This window comes from Astatotilapia calliptera, chromosome 22 (assembly GCF_964374335.1).
Source record: "Astatotilapia calliptera chromosome 22, fAstCal68.1, whole genome shotgun sequence".
Classification (NCBI taxonomy): Eukaryota; Metazoa; Chordata; class Actinopteri; order Cichliformes; family Cichlidae; genus Astatotilapia; species Astatotilapia calliptera.
The window spans coordinates 1,711,087-1,728,113 of record NC_137442.1 but is presented as its reverse complement, the minus strand read 5'-3'; the positions used below and the strand labels follow the sequence as shown (position 1 = coordinate 1,728,113).

At 48.1% G+C, this 17,027-nt stretch overlaps 1 protein-coding gene across 7 annotated transcripts; it reads right to left on the bottom strand.

Moving 5' to 3' along the window:
- Window positions 1-388: 388 nt before the first annotated feature.
- LOC113014266 (ATPase family AAA domain-containing protein 2-like) lies at window positions 389-14,414 on the bottom strand. Of its 7 annotated transcripts, none has more exons than XR_013904873.1 (28): window positions 14,035-14,414; window positions 13,254-13,342; window positions 12,977-13,005; window positions 12,383-12,467; window positions 11,974-12,046; window positions 10,467-10,545; window positions 10,260-10,385; window positions 10,021-10,087; window positions 9,445-9,516; window positions 9,187-9,295; window positions 8,937-9,052; window positions 8,334-8,508; window positions 7,974-8,062; window positions 7,645-7,804; window positions 7,289-7,379; window positions 6,881-7,195; window positions 6,704-6,806; window positions 6,199-6,385; window positions 5,803-5,988; window positions 5,570-5,705; window positions 5,288-5,484; window positions 4,393-4,552; window positions 3,896-4,018; window positions 3,734-3,805; window positions 2,116-2,817; window positions 1,522-1,643; window positions 753-881; window positions 389-603 (listed from the first exon to the last, which is right to left on the bottom strand). XR_013904873.1 is itself a non-coding variant. In XM_080296710.1 (28 exons), the coding sequence occupies exons 1-28, from the start codon at window positions 14,170-14,172 to the stop codon at window positions 571-573; spliced, it is 3,723 nt and encodes a 1,240-aa protein (XP_080152836.1). In that variant the 5' UTR covers window positions 14,173-14,413; the 3' UTR covers window positions 389-570. The 7 variants fall into 7 exon arrangements, 5 of the variants coding, with proteins under 5 accessions (XP_080152836.1, XP_080152837.1, XP_080152840.1 ...); XR_013904874.1 differs by having other exon boundaries at window positions 2,194-2,817; XM_080296710.1 differs by having other exon boundaries at window positions 2,356-2,817; window positions 14,035-14,413.
- Window positions 14,415-17,027: the final 2,613 nt, after the last annotated feature.

Genomic DNA, 17,027 nt, shown 5'->3' with positions numbered 1-17,027 from the left:
CAGAGCCTTTGTGGTTACGTCACATGGCTGCGCTCCGACTTTCAGAGTAAAAGTACCATCACACACACACAGGAGAGAAAATCCACCATCATACACTGAACTCTAGCCTTACTTACAAATCACTAATATCATTTATTTTATTTAATACTAACGGATTCATGTGAGAAACTGAAAGAAGCTCTTTGAGTCTGAAGCCCTTGAAACTGTTTCCAGCTCTCTGTAAACACTCAGATACTAACGTTTCCCAGCATCTGCATTTCTGTCAACTCTTCTGAGGCCTGTGACCCCAGCTGCATGTTTTCATGGTTTTATTCTGTGGTTTCGTGCTGGAGTCGCATGTGCAGGCTTTCAGCGGTCAGCTGAACAGGAAACAGAGACGGCGGCTTCATTCACGCTCACAGAGACTTTATTAAAGCGACATCAGACAAACAGCATGGAGATAAACATGGTATTACTGTTTGAAAAGCACTGCGATAAAGCACACCTGAGAGGAGAAACTGAACGATTCCTGACGAATGAACGACGCGTTTGTTTGAACACTGAGGTTTATTGAAGTCGAGCTGCTGGAGGTCAGGAGAATCGATCGATTTCTGTCTTCATTTCCTGGAAAGCAAAAGTGAGAAAACTGAAAATGTGCTGATGGTGTCTGTGCGCTGCAGGCTGGAGGCTGGTACCTGATAAAGTAGCTACTGTAATCAGTTATTTATACTGAGGTCACATGAGCGCCCTCTGGGTCTCTGTGGGCGTCGTACCTGCAGCAGCTCTGCCTTGTTGCAGTTGTCTCTGTGTCGGTAGATGCACTGAGCGAGCCGGGCGTAAAGCTTCTCCAGTGGCTCCACCTCTGCGCCATCCGTCTTCGCCACGGCTCTCCTCAGGAGCTCCTGGAAAACAGAAACCAGTTTGAGGTGGTGCCTGCAGAGGCCCGTGGGGCCCACGGCCCCTGCTTTATTCATTACTGGCTGCTGGGGTGGGGGAGGGGATGCTGTGCGACTTCCTGTTTGTTTCCGGTCTGAAAGCAGCTCTTCAACCGTTGGTGCTGCAGACTGAAGATGTGAGCAGACTGCTTCCTACAGTCAGACGTGAGCAGATTCCTTCATGTTCAGCTTCCTGACGACTCGCTGAGAGCAGACGGAGACGATGAAGAGCTTCCTCCTCATCGTAAAAGGACAAACTCAAGGCGTCTGACCGGTAAAGCAGGACAGCCGCAGCTTCTTGTTCCTCATGTTTGTCAAGTATACTTCACTCTGTATGTAAACTCAGACGGACCATCCAGGTATGAAGAGTGAAATGAAGCTGGACATGTAAATCTGCAGTTACGTTAACAGCCAGCAGGGGGCTCCAGCTGTGTCTGTGACCTTGTTAACTCTGCGTTGATGGGTTTACGGTCACACTGAGTACAGTGTGAAGGTTATTCTCTTCACGCTGATCCAGGATCTGCTCACTGATGAACGCTGGCTCTAATGAACACAGCGTCACGTTTTATTCAGTCTGAGCCCCTTAAAGAGGCGAGCTGGGACTCACCTTCAGTTTGCTGCGATCGACGATCAGCTGTGGAGTTTCTTCCTGCTGCTCCGGCCTGTCCCGACTCAACACCTGCTCCAAAGCCGCCTTGTTGGCCCTCGACTCAGACTGTTCGCTCTTCTCTGAGGAGGAAGACAAGCAGAGGAAGAGGGCATTACCCTGCAGTGCCTCCCACAAACAGCCAACTCTATGCCTTCACAGCTGGAATCAACCAGGTTATGGCAAAAAGAAATGACTGTGGAGTTTTCAGCTAACGGTAGACATCATTTCCTTTGGGATTAATATTCTGATTTGTTAGAAAGCTGCAACACACACACACACACACACACACACACACACACACACAGCAGCCGTGTTATTGGTCAGATAATTTAAAAAACACCACTCAGCGCTGCGTCAGAGGAACTGCAGTGTTCTCATACCTGGAGGCGGAAGCTAACAGGTCAGGTCTGATTGGTGTGATGCAGCCATCAGATTTACAGATGCAAAGCTCCGCTGTGTGTGTGTGTGTGTGTGTGTGTGTGTGTGTGTGTGTGTGTGTGTGTGTGTGTGTGTGTGTGTGTGTGTGTGTGTGTGTGTGTGTGTGGTATTTACAGTGTGTGCTGAACCACAGAGCCGCGTTAGCGCTCCTGCAGTGCGTTTCATTCAGACTAAAGCAGCCGGCTCTGACACCTCACACGCTCCTCCTGCTCGATGCCCGGAGCGCTGCGGAGCCTCGTAGCGTGAAGCGGCGGCCTGTAGAAGCTCGATCGGCAGCGGCTGCGCTCTGAAGCGGTCCAGTGAGTCGGTTAGTACAGCGAGGCGCTCGCACTGCTCGTGCTCACGCGCACAGACCTAAGCTGTCCGCGGTCTGGCCGTTCAGCACGGTCTCCGGGCCTGGGAGGGTCTTTGATGAGCGGGTTCGACGCACGCCTACAGGTACGCCATCAGCCAGCTGGCGATGAACCGGCTCGGTGTGGCGGTGATACCCGTTCGTGAGGACTCCGTTGTGGGATCTTGTGATGCGGTTTGGGGTGCGATGGAACCCACTCAGGCCGCCGTCACTGCTCTCTGATGGGCTGGACGAGCCAGCACCAGCAGACCCGTTCACCGCTCGCCGTCCAGCAGCTCTGACCTCCTCCGCACTCGACTCAGAGCTGAACTTACTGGACATGGAGGAGAGGGAGGTGAAGGAGGAAGAGGAGGAGGATGGGACTGGTGGCTCCTCCTCCTTCTTCTTCTTCTTCTTAGGTTTCTTAATGACGCCGGTGCTCCACTTGGACTTTCGGGGCCGTCTGTAACGTTTCTTCTTACGAGCTGGAAAACAGAAGTGGGGGTGGGGGTGGAGCGGGGAGGAGGAAGAGTAAAGGTCATTAGAGAGAAAGGTCACTTCTCGTCCTCTCTGCCTCTTCCTGTCCTCGCCTGCCCTGCGGCTCTCACGTTTGAGCAAACACTGTGGCTTCCTGCTCTCGCTGCTTTCGCTTTCACTGAGACGTTTTTAAAAGCAGCTTTTTGCTGCAGCAGCCGAAAGAAGCGCCAAGCTCTCTGTTCATCAGACGTTTCACAGCGTGAGACGAACCCGGAGCCTCAGTCCTGCTGCGAGTCTGTGAATCCATCGTTAACATGACGACTTCTCTTTTACTCTCATTTGATCTAAAAGCTGCTCTGAGGAGGCGATCCCAAAGAAAAAACACATTTCTGTAGATCCACAGACGAGGAGAATCAGCTCGCTGGCTGACAGACGACTTTAAAACTGATTCATTACTTAAGGTTTTTATAAAGTTTGATGGTTACAATCTTATAAAATCGACTGTTTTTGTGATTTAAATGTCATCTTTTTGGCATTTTGTGAAAGCAGCTGAGTTTTGAGAACTTCTGAAGAATATTTTTGGAGCAGCCTGATGTCCTAATGTTTGGTACGTGAGTCCAGACTCTGAAACAGGAAGTGAAACTGGTGCACTCATCAACTGTCACTTCTCTCTCACGGACCAATTAAAAGTAGGGGCGGGGCTTATCAGCACTACTAACAGTGGCTGAGGAGAACCTGACGGGTGGTTGACGGCTCACTGGTGCACACGCTGACGGTGATCAGACCTGATGTGATGTCTGCTGGTTTGCTCTCACGTCACTCATATTTCTAACAGTTTTGTTAAGCAGCTGCTGACGTCTGTGACTAACAGTGCGCAGAGACTCTGAGCCGCCCCGTGCTGTTTCAGTTCAGGGGTGAACTTACGTTGGAGAGTGTTTCTGGAGAACGCCGAGCTGCAGACGCCATCGGCCTCCTGCGAGTTGGCCACCATCAGAGCTGTCACCAAAATAAAAGTCTTAATATAAAGTTTGACAGTACACTGTTAGCAGCAGCTGGATGAGGCGTGAACATCTGGCTGAGTTTCACCTCTGTGGATGCGCGACTCTCTGATCTCCTCGCAGACTTTCTCGAAGTCTTCGTCCAGCTCGTCTCTGATGATGGCGCGGACCGTGTCCTTCAGGGCGCACGCTCGGTGACGGATGTTGCGATCTGGCACACACACACACACACACACACACACACACACACACACACACACACACACACACACACACACACACACACACACACAGTAAAACAAACAGGTTTTTTATCACCTCTCCACAGGTGAGTCCAGCTGAGAAATCTGCTTCTGTTTAGTTCGTCTCTCCTCAAACAGACGCAGACAAACAGAAAAGGATTTTTTTCCCCCCCACCCAACAGCTGAACTTATAGCCCCGCCCATTGTGGAAATGTTTCCACCTGGAGACGCCTGCTCCGTCTTTCTCATACAGACAGCAGAAGAAGAAGAAACTTAAGAAAAGGAAGGAGACTGTGGGGCAGAGGACAAACTAAGAGAACGGTCACGGGTGACGTCGTCTCACCCATGGGGTCGCTGTCCGGGTTGTACTCCAGAGCGTTCTTCCAGATGAAGTCAGCGTCCGCCATGAACTCGCCGACGGTGACGTACTTGTGCTGGTCGATGTTGGTGAGCAGGGTGGAGAGGTCCATGGGCTTCTTAATCACCATCAGATAGTCGGGGACCTGGAGGAGAGGAAGGAGGGTTTCTGCTGTTGGTGTTTGGTTTGGCCACTCGGGGGCAGCAGAGACAAATACTCTGGGCTGATTCACAGATCGAACAGGCGAGAGCGGCAGCGTTGTTTCCGTTTTATAAACCCCTGGTTGGCCTTCCCCTGACACCAATGAGCCAATCAACAGTCAGAACAGGAAACAGGCCAATCATGATGTCATGCACGGTGTCGGCGTGTGGCTGCGGTCTGACGTGATTGTAGTAAACATTTCTGACGTTTGCTCCGCGTGCTGATGGGAAACTAAAATCTGATTTAGTGAATGCTGAATGTGTGGATTTGTTCCAACATTCTATTCAATTTTATCTATACATCACTAAATCACAGTTGCCTCAAGGTGCTTTATCTGGTAAGATACAAACCCTACAATAATATAAAGAAAACAGAACAGCCCACAGTCAGGCGACCTCATGAACAAGCACTGTGGCGACAGCGGGAAGGAAAAACTCCCTTTTAACAGGAAGAAACCTCCGACAGAACCGGGCTCAGCTAAGACGACTGCTGACCCGTGAGTCTGGTCTTGCCATCTGACCTCATCAACCTGCACTGAATCTGCTGCACGCTTTTTTAATAACATGTACGGCGTGGAGCTGGGAGGAAGGCGTGAACTGATCCGATTCCGTTTGTTTAATTATTCACGACCTTAAAACTGAGCAGCAGATGTCGGCGTGTCTTTCTCTCAAACTCTCACCTCCTCGATGTCGACCGGTTTGGTGAAGGCTTTGAAGCGGCGGTCCAGAGACAGGCGCTCGGTGATGTTTCGCAGGAAGAGACGGAGCTCTCGCAGCACGTCCTCCTCCTGCTCCTCCAGGCGGAGGTGCTCTTGCGCCGACATTTTGCGAGGAGGCGGCGGTGGAGCTAGGGGGAGGACCTCCATTGCCTGAGATACTGAGAGAAGAGGAGGAGGAAAGAGTGAGCGATCTATCACACTCTGGGCTTAACAACCACAGCATGAAGGCGGAGTCACACACACATGTTTTTCTCTTAGAGGGAGGGGCCTCGGCCGCCTGGTTCAGAATGAGATCCTGGAAGAAGCTGGTCCTCTCCTGCTGGGTGGGAACTCTGAGGACGTAGACCTCCCCGTAGTCCTCCCGAAACAGGCTCTGGATCTGGGAGCAGCACAGCATCGAAGATAAAAACCTGTAAAACCTCCACGCACAGGGACACAGCTGAGGGACAAAGGAAAGATAAAGCTTCAGTCCTCACCTCTGGGTCCAGCTGCTGGAAGGACACCCTGCAGGTGGCGAGGAGGAGGATGGGGGAGAAGGACGGGATGCTGCCCAGCAGGCTGAGGAAGGATGCCCTCAGTGCCGGCCCCGCAGTGTCCCACCACTGCTGGATGTGCGGTATGTAGAGGATGCTGGGAGACGTCCGCTTGGCCTCACAGAACACCTGATCAGGGGAAAGGTCAAAGTTCACATCCTGAGACTGTCCGGCACAGACAGGCTGCTTTAAATAATTAAAAACATTACAGAGTCAGAAAGAACCACAGAGCCGCCTGTTAACACTTCTAAAATGATTAAATGAAGTTTTTATGAAGTGTGTTTGTGTTTGTGTGCACATGCGTGTCGACCTGTAGATGCACATGTCTGGAGGAGTCACCTGTGCACAGGCTTCCTCTGGCGAGGTGCTGCTGACACCAAACAGCACCGCTGAGTCCAGGCTGTGGACGGTGAAACGCTCCAAAGCGTGCAGGATGGCGGGGGCCAGGTGGGAGGTTTGACCAGCGCCAGGACGACCTGCCAGCAAGATCCTGGGGCGGTGAGACGTCGGCTGTTTGACGGCACTCCTACAGGTCGGGGGAGAGGATCAGAGAATGCAGCGTGGGGGAGATAATCGATGAGAGCACGCAGTGTTTATAGAGACCATCCCTGCTTTCTACATGACCAGTTGAACACATAAATCACGTACATGTATAAGTCATACCTGCGATACTGCAACGCAGTGTTTGCTGCGGCACCTTTACTGCACTTTAACACACAGAATCTAACCTCGGATCACAGGAATCAGTGAAAATGTGGCGCTTTGACCCAGCTTTAGACTCGGCTTCTGTTACCATGGTGATTCACTTCATAGTCACGCCCCTCAGGTGTGGATAAAGGCTCACCTGAAGAAGTGCAGGAAGGTTTTGTTCTTGGAGGGTTTGGAGATGCTGGGGCCCTCGTCTTCGTCAAACATCAGAGTGTCATCGACGATATCCGAGGTCAGGTCTGACACAGGAAACAGGAAGTTTGTAAACAGGAAGTGATGTGTAGACACAGCAGAACTTTGGCCTCTGGCTCACCTGGTTCCCTCTTCCTCTTCATGCCCTCCTCAGCGTGTGGAAACATCCTCTGCAGGGCATTGAGGATTTCTTGCAGGGCGCCGCCTAGAAGCAGGTGGACCACAGGGGACAGCGGTTTGGCCGGGGAGGCGGCAGAGCGGTGCGAGGTGGGCGACATCTTCTTCAGGGCTGCTGCAAAGTCGCAGCTGCTGACGGCGATGGAGGAGACGTCCAGCAGGAGCTTCTGGGACGTGCCGTAGATCTGCGGGTAGCGTCGGCGCAGAGCGCACAATGCCGCCTCGGTGCACACCGCCCTGATATCAGCGCCGCAGTAACCTGAGAGCGACAGAGGCTCAGGAAGTCAGGTTACCAATAAAAAAATAACTACATTTTCCTGAGACAAAAAAAAGCTGCTGCCATTTTTCTCACCGACACATTTTTCTGACAGTTCATCGAGAAAGTCTTCAGACGGAGGAGGTTTCCACTGCCGAGTGTGGATCTTCAGAATGTCTTTACGAGCCTGAAACACACACACACACACACCTAAATTAAGGTCCCTGCTGCAGTTCCTCTGATGTCCAGCAGAGGCTCCAGCAGAGGCGGCCTCCGACTCCCACAGTAAAACTTTACAGCGGAAACAAACACGTTTACATCCTGATCCTGAAACAATCACTTCCCTTCATCACAACCGTGCTGGTAGATTTTTTAACACCAGCCCACACTGACACTGCAGAGATTATGGATGCAGCTGAAAATATATAAAATCTAATAAAGTAAAGAGTCACCTCTCTGTCGGGAAGGCCGAACAGGAACTCGCGGTCAAAGCGCCCGGGCCGCCGCAGCGCAGGGTCGATGGAGTCGAGCCGGTTTGTGGCTCCGATCACGACGACCTCCCCTCGACTGTCGAGCCCGTCCATCAGAGCGAGGAGCGTCGACACGATGGAGCTGCGAGGATTTCCATTTATTTAGTCTGGCACACGTTTCCTTTGTGTCAGGAATAACTTTACAAACGTTTACAAACAATCTACAGTGGCGGCGGCGCCTCTGACCCGTTACACTGAACCTCAAACTCTGACACCGCTGAGGTGACACGTGTGGAGAAGCTGAAACTGACCTGTGGATCTGGTCCTGCCTGCTGGATCGGACCGGAGCCAGACCGTCGATCTCATCGAAGAAGATGATGGACGGACGCATCCGATACGCCTGAGTACCCCACACCCACACACACCCACACACACTTTAAACCTGTTCACGATGAATTAAATGAATTTAAATTCACAGGGTTTGTTTAACGAGTTTGATTTCAAAGTTTCTAACACAGACACTGTCAGAGTATTAAAGTGCTGCTGACACAAACGGATGTATGCAGATATCGGTCACAGCGTCTGCTCAGAAGCAGCTTCTCTCTGCTCAGACTCATTAAACTCACTCAAATCATATTTCCTGCTTCAGTATGACTCAGGTGAACGTTTACCTGCTCAAACAGCAGCCGCAGCTGCCGCTCTGACTCGCCCACCCACTTGCTGAGGACGTCGGCTCCCTTCCTCATGAAGAAGGACACCTTCCTGTTGCCGTGGCTACACTCGTTGGCCAACGCCCGTGCAACCAGCGTCTTCCCCGTCCCGGGAGGGCCGTAAAACAGACACCCTCTGCAGAGAGACGCAGGTGGAGCGTGTTCACTGTGTAATCCGTCTTAAAAACATGAAGTCCAACCTTTGACCTCGGCCCACTCACATCATTCAGTCTCAGCAGGACTCAGTAACTACTACAGCACACATTTACCTTTGTGAGAAGGTAAACTCATCATGTCCCTGCATCAAGCATCACTCACCTCTGAAGGTTTCTTTATATATTTAGAATCTGGGGTACACAAGCGTGTATTCATATCTTTGTGGGGACCAAATATAGAAAGTTTACTATACTTGTGGGGACCAAAATTCTGGTACCAAAGAGTTTGAAGGGATTTTAGTCTCAGGGTTACAGTTAGGTTAAAGTTAGGGTAAGAGGCTAGGGAACGCATGACGTCTATTAGACGTCCCCACAAGACATGAATACCTGACGTGTGTGTGTGTGTCACCTGGGAGGCTGAATCTTGAAGTTGTCAAAGACCTCAGGGTAGAGAAGGGGGAAGACGACCATCTCCTTCAGAGCTGAGATGTGACCTGACAGACCCCCAATACTGTCAAAACCCACCTGAGGAAGGAAGGAAGGAAGGAAGGATATAACAGGATCAGGTGGAGAACAAAACAACACAATGAGAAGATTTTTCTGTGAATCATGTGTAAAACACGAGGTCACAGGAGAACATATCTAAGGTTTAATCTCACAGATTGGTCGATGGCCATGGGATCGATGTCCGCCAGGCCCGCTCCTGCAGCCATCTTGTCGTTGCGGGTTTCCAAAAGGTTGCCGGTACGCAGGCTGAGTGGGAGACAGCTGAGAGCGAGAGACAAGTCTCAGTAAGACAGGCAGCAATCAACATCTAATCTACTCCATACGCCTCGTGCTTCACAGTTAAAAGCATTGATGATGGACGATGTATCAGGAAGTGGTTTGATGATCCAATCAGATTGGCTGTCTCTGACCTGTCAGGGGCCTCCTCCTCTTCATCATCAGAGTCTTCATCAGATTGTTTGGACCAGGCGCTCTTAGTGGGTCTGCAGGATGAAACAGAGACCCGAGTGTGACGGATGAAGGTGAAGCATCCAACAGGTGAAGTTTTGGTGATGATGATAAGATCTGTTATTCCTGTAGTGAAGGCGGTGATTTTACATCACCCACCTCTGCACTGTGTTTGTGCTGCTGGAGCATTTTTAATGACATCAGCTGACCAACAGCATGGCTGCTGAGGTTACAGCACTAACAGGGCTGAGCTCCAGTTTGGTGAAATCGTAGGACTTTAAAAGCAAGTTTGTAAAGGTTTTAAAAGCCAGTGATGTCACAGTTTATACGTCAGTCTATGGTGGCCCCTCAGGATCAAACAGATACAGGAACATTTGTGAGGGAAAATTAATAAAAACAAGAATGCAGAAAAAGTGTGACTTGAGTTTTCGAGGGTTTAGACTGTGTAGCCAACCTGCTTCAGACTACATCATACTTCAGCGTTCAGCTGTGTCCTGCTTTATTTGAAGGAGAGAGGAAAGGCGTGTCCACGCTCTGACCTGAAGGCTGCTCTGCGGGTCATGTTCGCTCCGGAGGCGCTGACCGGGAAGGTTCCTCTCAGGACGTCTAATCGATACCAGAGAAAACAAAATCATCAGAGCTGGAGCTTCAGTACGTTTCAAGTGTGTGGTTTTATTTTTCTCCTGAAGAACCCGTTGTTCACCGATTTGTAGTCTTTTAGGGTTTTTATTGTATTACTCAGCATGTACAGACGGCGTGTTTGGAGCGGCGTACTGACCGCTGGTCGGGCCTTGGTACAGCGATGAGGCTCGGCTCAGTTTGGCATCAACGTTGTGGCCGACGCTGCAGTTGCTGTCTTCATCTGCTGTTACGGCCTTCCTGCTGTCCTCGTCAAAGCCCGCCCCTGGAGACACCAGAGAAGACGTTTTTACCACCACGTCTCCCTCTCGTCATCATTCCTCTGCTCCTAACCATCTGCACTGACCTCGGCTGTCCTCGCTGTCGCTGAGCTCTCCTCGCAGTGGGACTGGTGTTTTACTCCTCTGGGCTTTAGAGTAGATCTTCTGCAAATGTATCAGTTATTAGGTGTGTAACGATCAGTTAATCATCCCTGTGTTTATCCAAGTAATGCATCTGATTAAAGTGACCAACGTGACAACGAGGGATGGGACTGTTTTTGGACATTTCACAGATCAGTTAACTCGTTACTGAGGAACATTTCAGAACCGCTAATATAAACACAAACTCCCACTGTGGACACAGAGCTGTGGGCCTGTGTGATGTCACAGCTCTGACAACTCAGACATTACACAGATCCATGAGTAGAAGAAAACTTGACCAAACTCAGAGTTTCAGGCAAGCTTTTGGTTCACTGGGATTACTGCACATACAGACTCATTATTAGAAACCTGACTGATGTGAACATCCACGGCTGGGACAGAAGATCTGCGAGCCTGCTGTTGTTCTCTGACAGGATGTAAAGCACACGCCACACTTCACACACTCTGATTACAAACGTCTCAACGACTCTCGTTGTTTTACTCATTCAGAGCAGCAGAAACTCCATGTGAGGAGGAAATATGAACATGTGGGCACAAAATAAGGGCTGGTGCTTGTCGGCTGCTTTCCAATATGGTGCCAGCTGATATAGACGCTGCCCCCTCCCCACAAGCCGCGAGCAGTGGGAGGGGGGCTGGGTGCAGCCGGGTCCACCGCCCTCATAAAGACCTGATAAGAGAGGCAGCGCCCACCGAGGCGGTGGCCTCAGCTGAGGGTTTACAGCTGACTCGGGATGTAAACAAACTCTCAGTGTTGATTATCAGCGTAAAAACATAAACACAGCTCCTAACAACAAAACACGACACAGCTCCACGGCAACAGTGACGCCACAAAGCGCACACACGCGTGTGCCTTTATAAACACTGCAGCTGCCTTAGATGTTTGTGTTGCAGTGCAGTCTGGGTAATGATGCCAAAAGGTTAGGGTGAGGGAAACATGTCCTCTGTTCAGTGTTTTCTATTTGATCCTTAAAGAACGAAAAAGACTCGGACTGTTTGTGATGATGGAGACGATCACACTGACCCCAGAACAGCTGGTGACCAGCGCACAGCTGTCTGTATCTGAGCACACTGTTTGGGCCGATGTCACTCCTGGTCAACGGGGTCGTGACCTTTGATGACCTCTGACTTGTGGCAGAAAATACTTGACACAGCGTCTGGTTTGAGTCCTCGCTTATACAGATCAGCATCTGTGAGCTCTTTAATTACAGTACTGTGCTGACCCTCGTTTCTTTATATTTTTCTTCCAATGAGCCAAAAGTCTGAAAAAGGTTTTCTTTGTCACTCATTTTCAGTCCAGTCCTTCTACCCGAGCGTGTCCAGAGGAATGATTTTGCCTGTAATAACTGAGAACTGAACAGAGAGACGTTTCTTTGTGCAAACAGGCAGGATAAATACTTATAGTCACTGATCCAGTCTAACGGCTCCACTCACTCCTTCCTTGTTGTTACTGAGCCGCCTCTTCTTCTTCATGCTGTCCATCCTGTTCAGGACCGACCTGGCGGCGCTGCAGAGAGAACAGCGTGGACGTCACCACGATTCAATCTACCGTATTATCACAATCGTACAGGTTTGTGGCATAAAGATCAGTGCAAACACGGCGGACGGCCACTCTGAGCTGCTCAGGTTAAACTTCAGACTTTTAATGTATCAAAGACATCTGTGAATCCCAGCAGGGACGATCAAACACAGAGCTGTTGTTCTGTGTGCTTCTTTCTTTGGCTGTCTCAGTGTTAACAATCAAAGTGTCATTGATGGCATCATAACCTGAACTCATCTCAGTTTCTACGTCACGGCTTTTACTGCACGTCCATCACCTCACATGTCAGGAGGATTTTCTTACTTGGTGCTGATGCCATCGAACATGTTGGAGGCCTCGTACCTGCTCGTCACTTTGGTCAGCCTCGTGCTTCTCCTCAGCCGGCCGCCTGACATGCGCACGCACACACACACACACACACACACGCACACACACACACACGCACACACACACACACGCACGCACACACGGGGGAGAAACTACAACCTTTAATTCCTGAGCTCGTGTTTCCAGCTGATGCTGGACTGTTTTACATTAAGAGGTGTTTCTAATGTTGTGTCCAATGCATCTTCAATATGAAGTCATAATATTAGAGACGTGCAGGTACACAGCACTGATGGGTAAAACCACCACTGAAGCTCAGCATATTTTAAATACATATTAAAACCATTTCCCCTCATAAACATATAAAATATCAGGACTTTGAATGATGCTCTTACATAAATAAATATTCAGAGAAATGCTTTGTTCTGCAGCTGGAAAAATAATGGACCACTTTGTGGTCTTGCACTGTTCCTGTGTGAGATGTTTTCCTGTCTTTGTGTGTAAAGTTTAATAAAGTGCACAGTGTGAACTCTGAGACCTTTCACGTCTTCCTGCTAGCGTTGTTTTTCTCACCTGAACGCTTCTGGAGCCGCTGAGATTTCCTGCCAACACAAAACCAACGTCAGTGACAGTAAAATGAAAGATTCACGTCACACACTGACTCCTGAACCACAGTTAGAGCCGGTTTAAAAGCACCGTTCACATCTGTGTCCTGTGGCCTGCAGTTGGATTGTTTCTGAGCGCAGTTCCTCCTGCACGCCGACACAGGTGCCATGATGAAATGTAATCGCCCAGCTCATCATTTTAGCTCTGAGCATGCTCAGTAAAACACTGGTGACTTTTGTCTGACCTGATGACGCTTCCTGCTGCTTTCTCATCTTCATCCTCGGGTGTTTCGGAATCGGTGAGGTTCTGCTCCTCATCCTCTGATTTACATACCTGAGGAAGATGTGAGAGGTCGGGTCACTCGCACTCATTTGGAGGCGCCTACAGCACTACAAGTGATACACGCGTGATCACAGACATTTACACTCAGTGAGCGTCACACGACTGCAGCTAAAGACCAGAGGGGTATTTTACACCTGTCACATGACCAGGGAGCCTGCTGCACCATGTGACCTTACAGTGGTTTACATGAGGCCGATGTAAAGTTAAGAAAAACAAAACAAGCGGCTGATCTCAGAATAAACTAGTAAAATATCTGCAGCGTAATTAAAAAACGTTTAGTTTCCGATTTAAACCCGAACACTAATGAAAATATCTGGAAGGTTTTTTTTAATATTTATAATAATAATGATAAAAATACGGTTACTTTTCTTTGAGATGTAATTTATACATTTGTTTTTTTAAACGCATTTCGTTCTCAGAGACTAAGCTTCGCTCTCACTCGGCGGCCATCTTTAAACACAGGGTTTTTATTTATTACCGGACTTTTACTAAAGCTCGTTAAAGCAGCGAGTGAGACCAGGAGGAAACTCCACCTGTTTACTGATTTTTACCAAAATAAGTTTGAAAAGCTGCCCCCGGTCCTCTCCCGGTCAGTTTAACGTTTTCCTCCCTCCGGTTAAACTGACGGTCATTTAAACGTCGCCGTGAGTTGAACCTTACACACCGAACACGGACACACTCACATCGGACCGTCCGGACTCTTGAGTCCGGGGAGCGTTCTTCCTCCTCCGGGTCTTTATCTCAGATCGTGCCGGGGTCCCGGTGCTCGTGCTCGGCCCGTTTCTCCGGTCCGCGTCCCCTCTGCCTCGGAGCGTCACCATGGTAACGACGCAGGCATAAGCTAACGAGATTAGCCTTAACGACAAAAATAAAGAAACTCCGAAGAAACTCAGACCTCCGAGTGTCCGCCGGCTGTTTGTTCCCGAAGAGCGTCTCCGACTGTGGAGGCTCAGCTGAAGCTGCAACGCACCCAAACACGAGCTCGATAAGCCGACAGACCGCACAGCTACACCGCTGTGGTTCAAACGCGAGGGTTCTGCCGCCGCCTGCTGACGTCATGCCGTAATGCACGTGGTGCGTAAACTGTTGATAATAATAATAATAATATAAATAATAATATAGATGATTTCAACGCTCTGTCCTGTCAGCGGCTGACTCTCAGAAGGATCGATCTGCGGCTGTTTGCTTTATCAGTGAAGATAATTAATTATTTTAGTGAATAGAAATCCACTTTCTCCCCCCCCCCCCCTCTGTCCTCAAACAACCAGTAATAATGGTTAAATTAAGAAATCTACTTGGAGCCTTAAGTTTTCAATTAAAATAAATCCCATCGAGTATCTCAAAGTACAGAACTGTGCAGCTAAAGTGATGCCACTTTATCAGCCACATAAATTAATTCAAAAGATGAACTCATGTCATTTTTCATGCTTCATATTGTCTTTCATTTTCCTACTTAAACACTCAGTTCAGACACTAAAATCTTTTTCTCTTTGCTTTCCTGAAAACTTCCCTCCAATGGGACTGCAGTGGTGATTCCTTTGTTTGTCCAACCAAACATCCAACAATTTAAAATCTACAAGCCACTGCTGCACTGTGGTGGTATTTTGTATGCAGGCAAAAGAAGTCAAATGTCCAAAACCTGAAAGTTGCGTTTTATGGTTTATTTATCCAGTTTGGCAAACAATAACAAAGATCCATTTCTGATGCTTAGTGCGGCTTCTCCTGTTTTGATAAAAAAACAAAAACCATAGGCCCTCCCCAGTGCATGCTGGTCCTATACCAGTCTCTTAATTTATAGAAAAAAATGGCCCCACAGTTCTTCCTGACTGACTTAATAAGATAAACAACAAAACAAAACAAAAACATGATGCAAGTATTAACCTACAAATAAAACGTGTAAATAACAAAAGATATAAGTTAACCAACAACAAACTTTAACAAATTTCAAAATAATAAAAATAAAGAACAAATCGCTCCAACAGGGACTGCATGAAATTCTCCATCCATCCTTTTCTGGACACACGCTGCTCATGTGGTCAGTTTGCAGGGCTCACTTGAAATTACACCAGGAAACACAATAATAATGAAACAAGACTTATGAACAAACTGAGATAATTTTATTAAAATACATAAAATTCACCTCTGACCTCATGTGACGTTCACTGTGACTGAGGTTCAGCTTAAAGAGGAACGTTTTAAAAACTCATTTCAAAGAACCTCATTTCAATGCTGACTCATCAGTTTCTTGATCTGTAAAATGCATTAAAAGGAAAATATTCCACTTTTAAAAAAGCAAAAACAAAACATACTTAATGCTCTGCATTAAGTATGTTTTGGTAAATCTGGTGTTGTGTGTAGATCTGATGGAGACTTCAGGGCTTCACAGGACTCAGCGTCTCCAGCATACAGCTGTCAGCGACTCAGGTGTCAGTATAGTCTGCAGGGACAAGCAACTGTTTTATTTCATATTTCTTATGTTCAGCAAAACTAAAAATGTCTCCAATAAAACAAATATTTTGCTAAAATATATGTTGTACATTTTCTCTTAATTTTCTAACATATCTCTTATTCCCAGTTCTTGCTGACCCCTGTGCTGCAGTAATGTGAATTTCCCCAGTGTGGCTTTAATAAAGTCTGGGTCTAAATAATGAAGGTTTAAAAAAAATAACTGTTTAGACTGACGCTGTCTAAAACACATTTCATGTGCTCTGTGTTTGTCCTTCGATGTGCGCTGCAATACTGGTCCAGCATGTAACATTTGGCATTTTCCCCATAAGAAAAACAACAAATTGTTTATTTATTTGTATTACATCTGCGTGTGAAACACGTTTAACCTTTAACACACTGGCACCAGCTACATACAGGGGAGTGTTACAAGATGAAGTAAGTTTGGTAAGACATTCATCCGGATCATTTTGGACACAACTGTAAATGTAAATATCTCAATGTTTCGACCACATTAAACTTTGATACTTCCAAAATGAGATTGCTTGTTTCATTTTCACTTCCTGCCGACTTAGTTTCATTCTCTGCATATCTGACCTGCTCCAGTTTTGTTGATACTTCAGTGCTGCTATAACAGGAGCGTTACAGACCTGGGTCGGTGGTGTAGTACTCCAGATTATGGATCTCTGTCCACCTCCGCTGGACTTCTGATGGTCCTCTCCAGGGCAATGCACAGTCTGAGTAGAACAATATTAGATGAATTTCCAGCTTTATAAATAATAGATAAATTATGCAAAACACCAAAATTTCACAGTGAAACTCAAGCCCTCAATACATTAACTGACACAGCCCTAAGCAACAACAGGTCTGAAAACACAGAAAACTTTCTTACCGAAGTTATCCTTAATGTTCTGGTTCTTATAAATGACTTCATAGCTGTACTTAGACTTGTCATGCTTTGAAATCTCCACATGGGCTCTTATCTCCAAGGTGCCGTCTTTATTTGTCTCAGTGTCTGATCTCATCAGACCCTTCTCTTCAGTTACAGTCTCCCCGTTACGCTTGATCTCCACGTCGATGGCTCCCTGGCCTCTGGCGATGCATGTCAAGAGGATTTTTTCACCGTCCTTCGAATTCTGTGCATACGCCTCATCTTCAGCTGGAAGGAGAAAATGTAAAATGATGTAGGGGAGACCGGGGATAGTTGTAACGTGGGTCAGTTGTAACACTT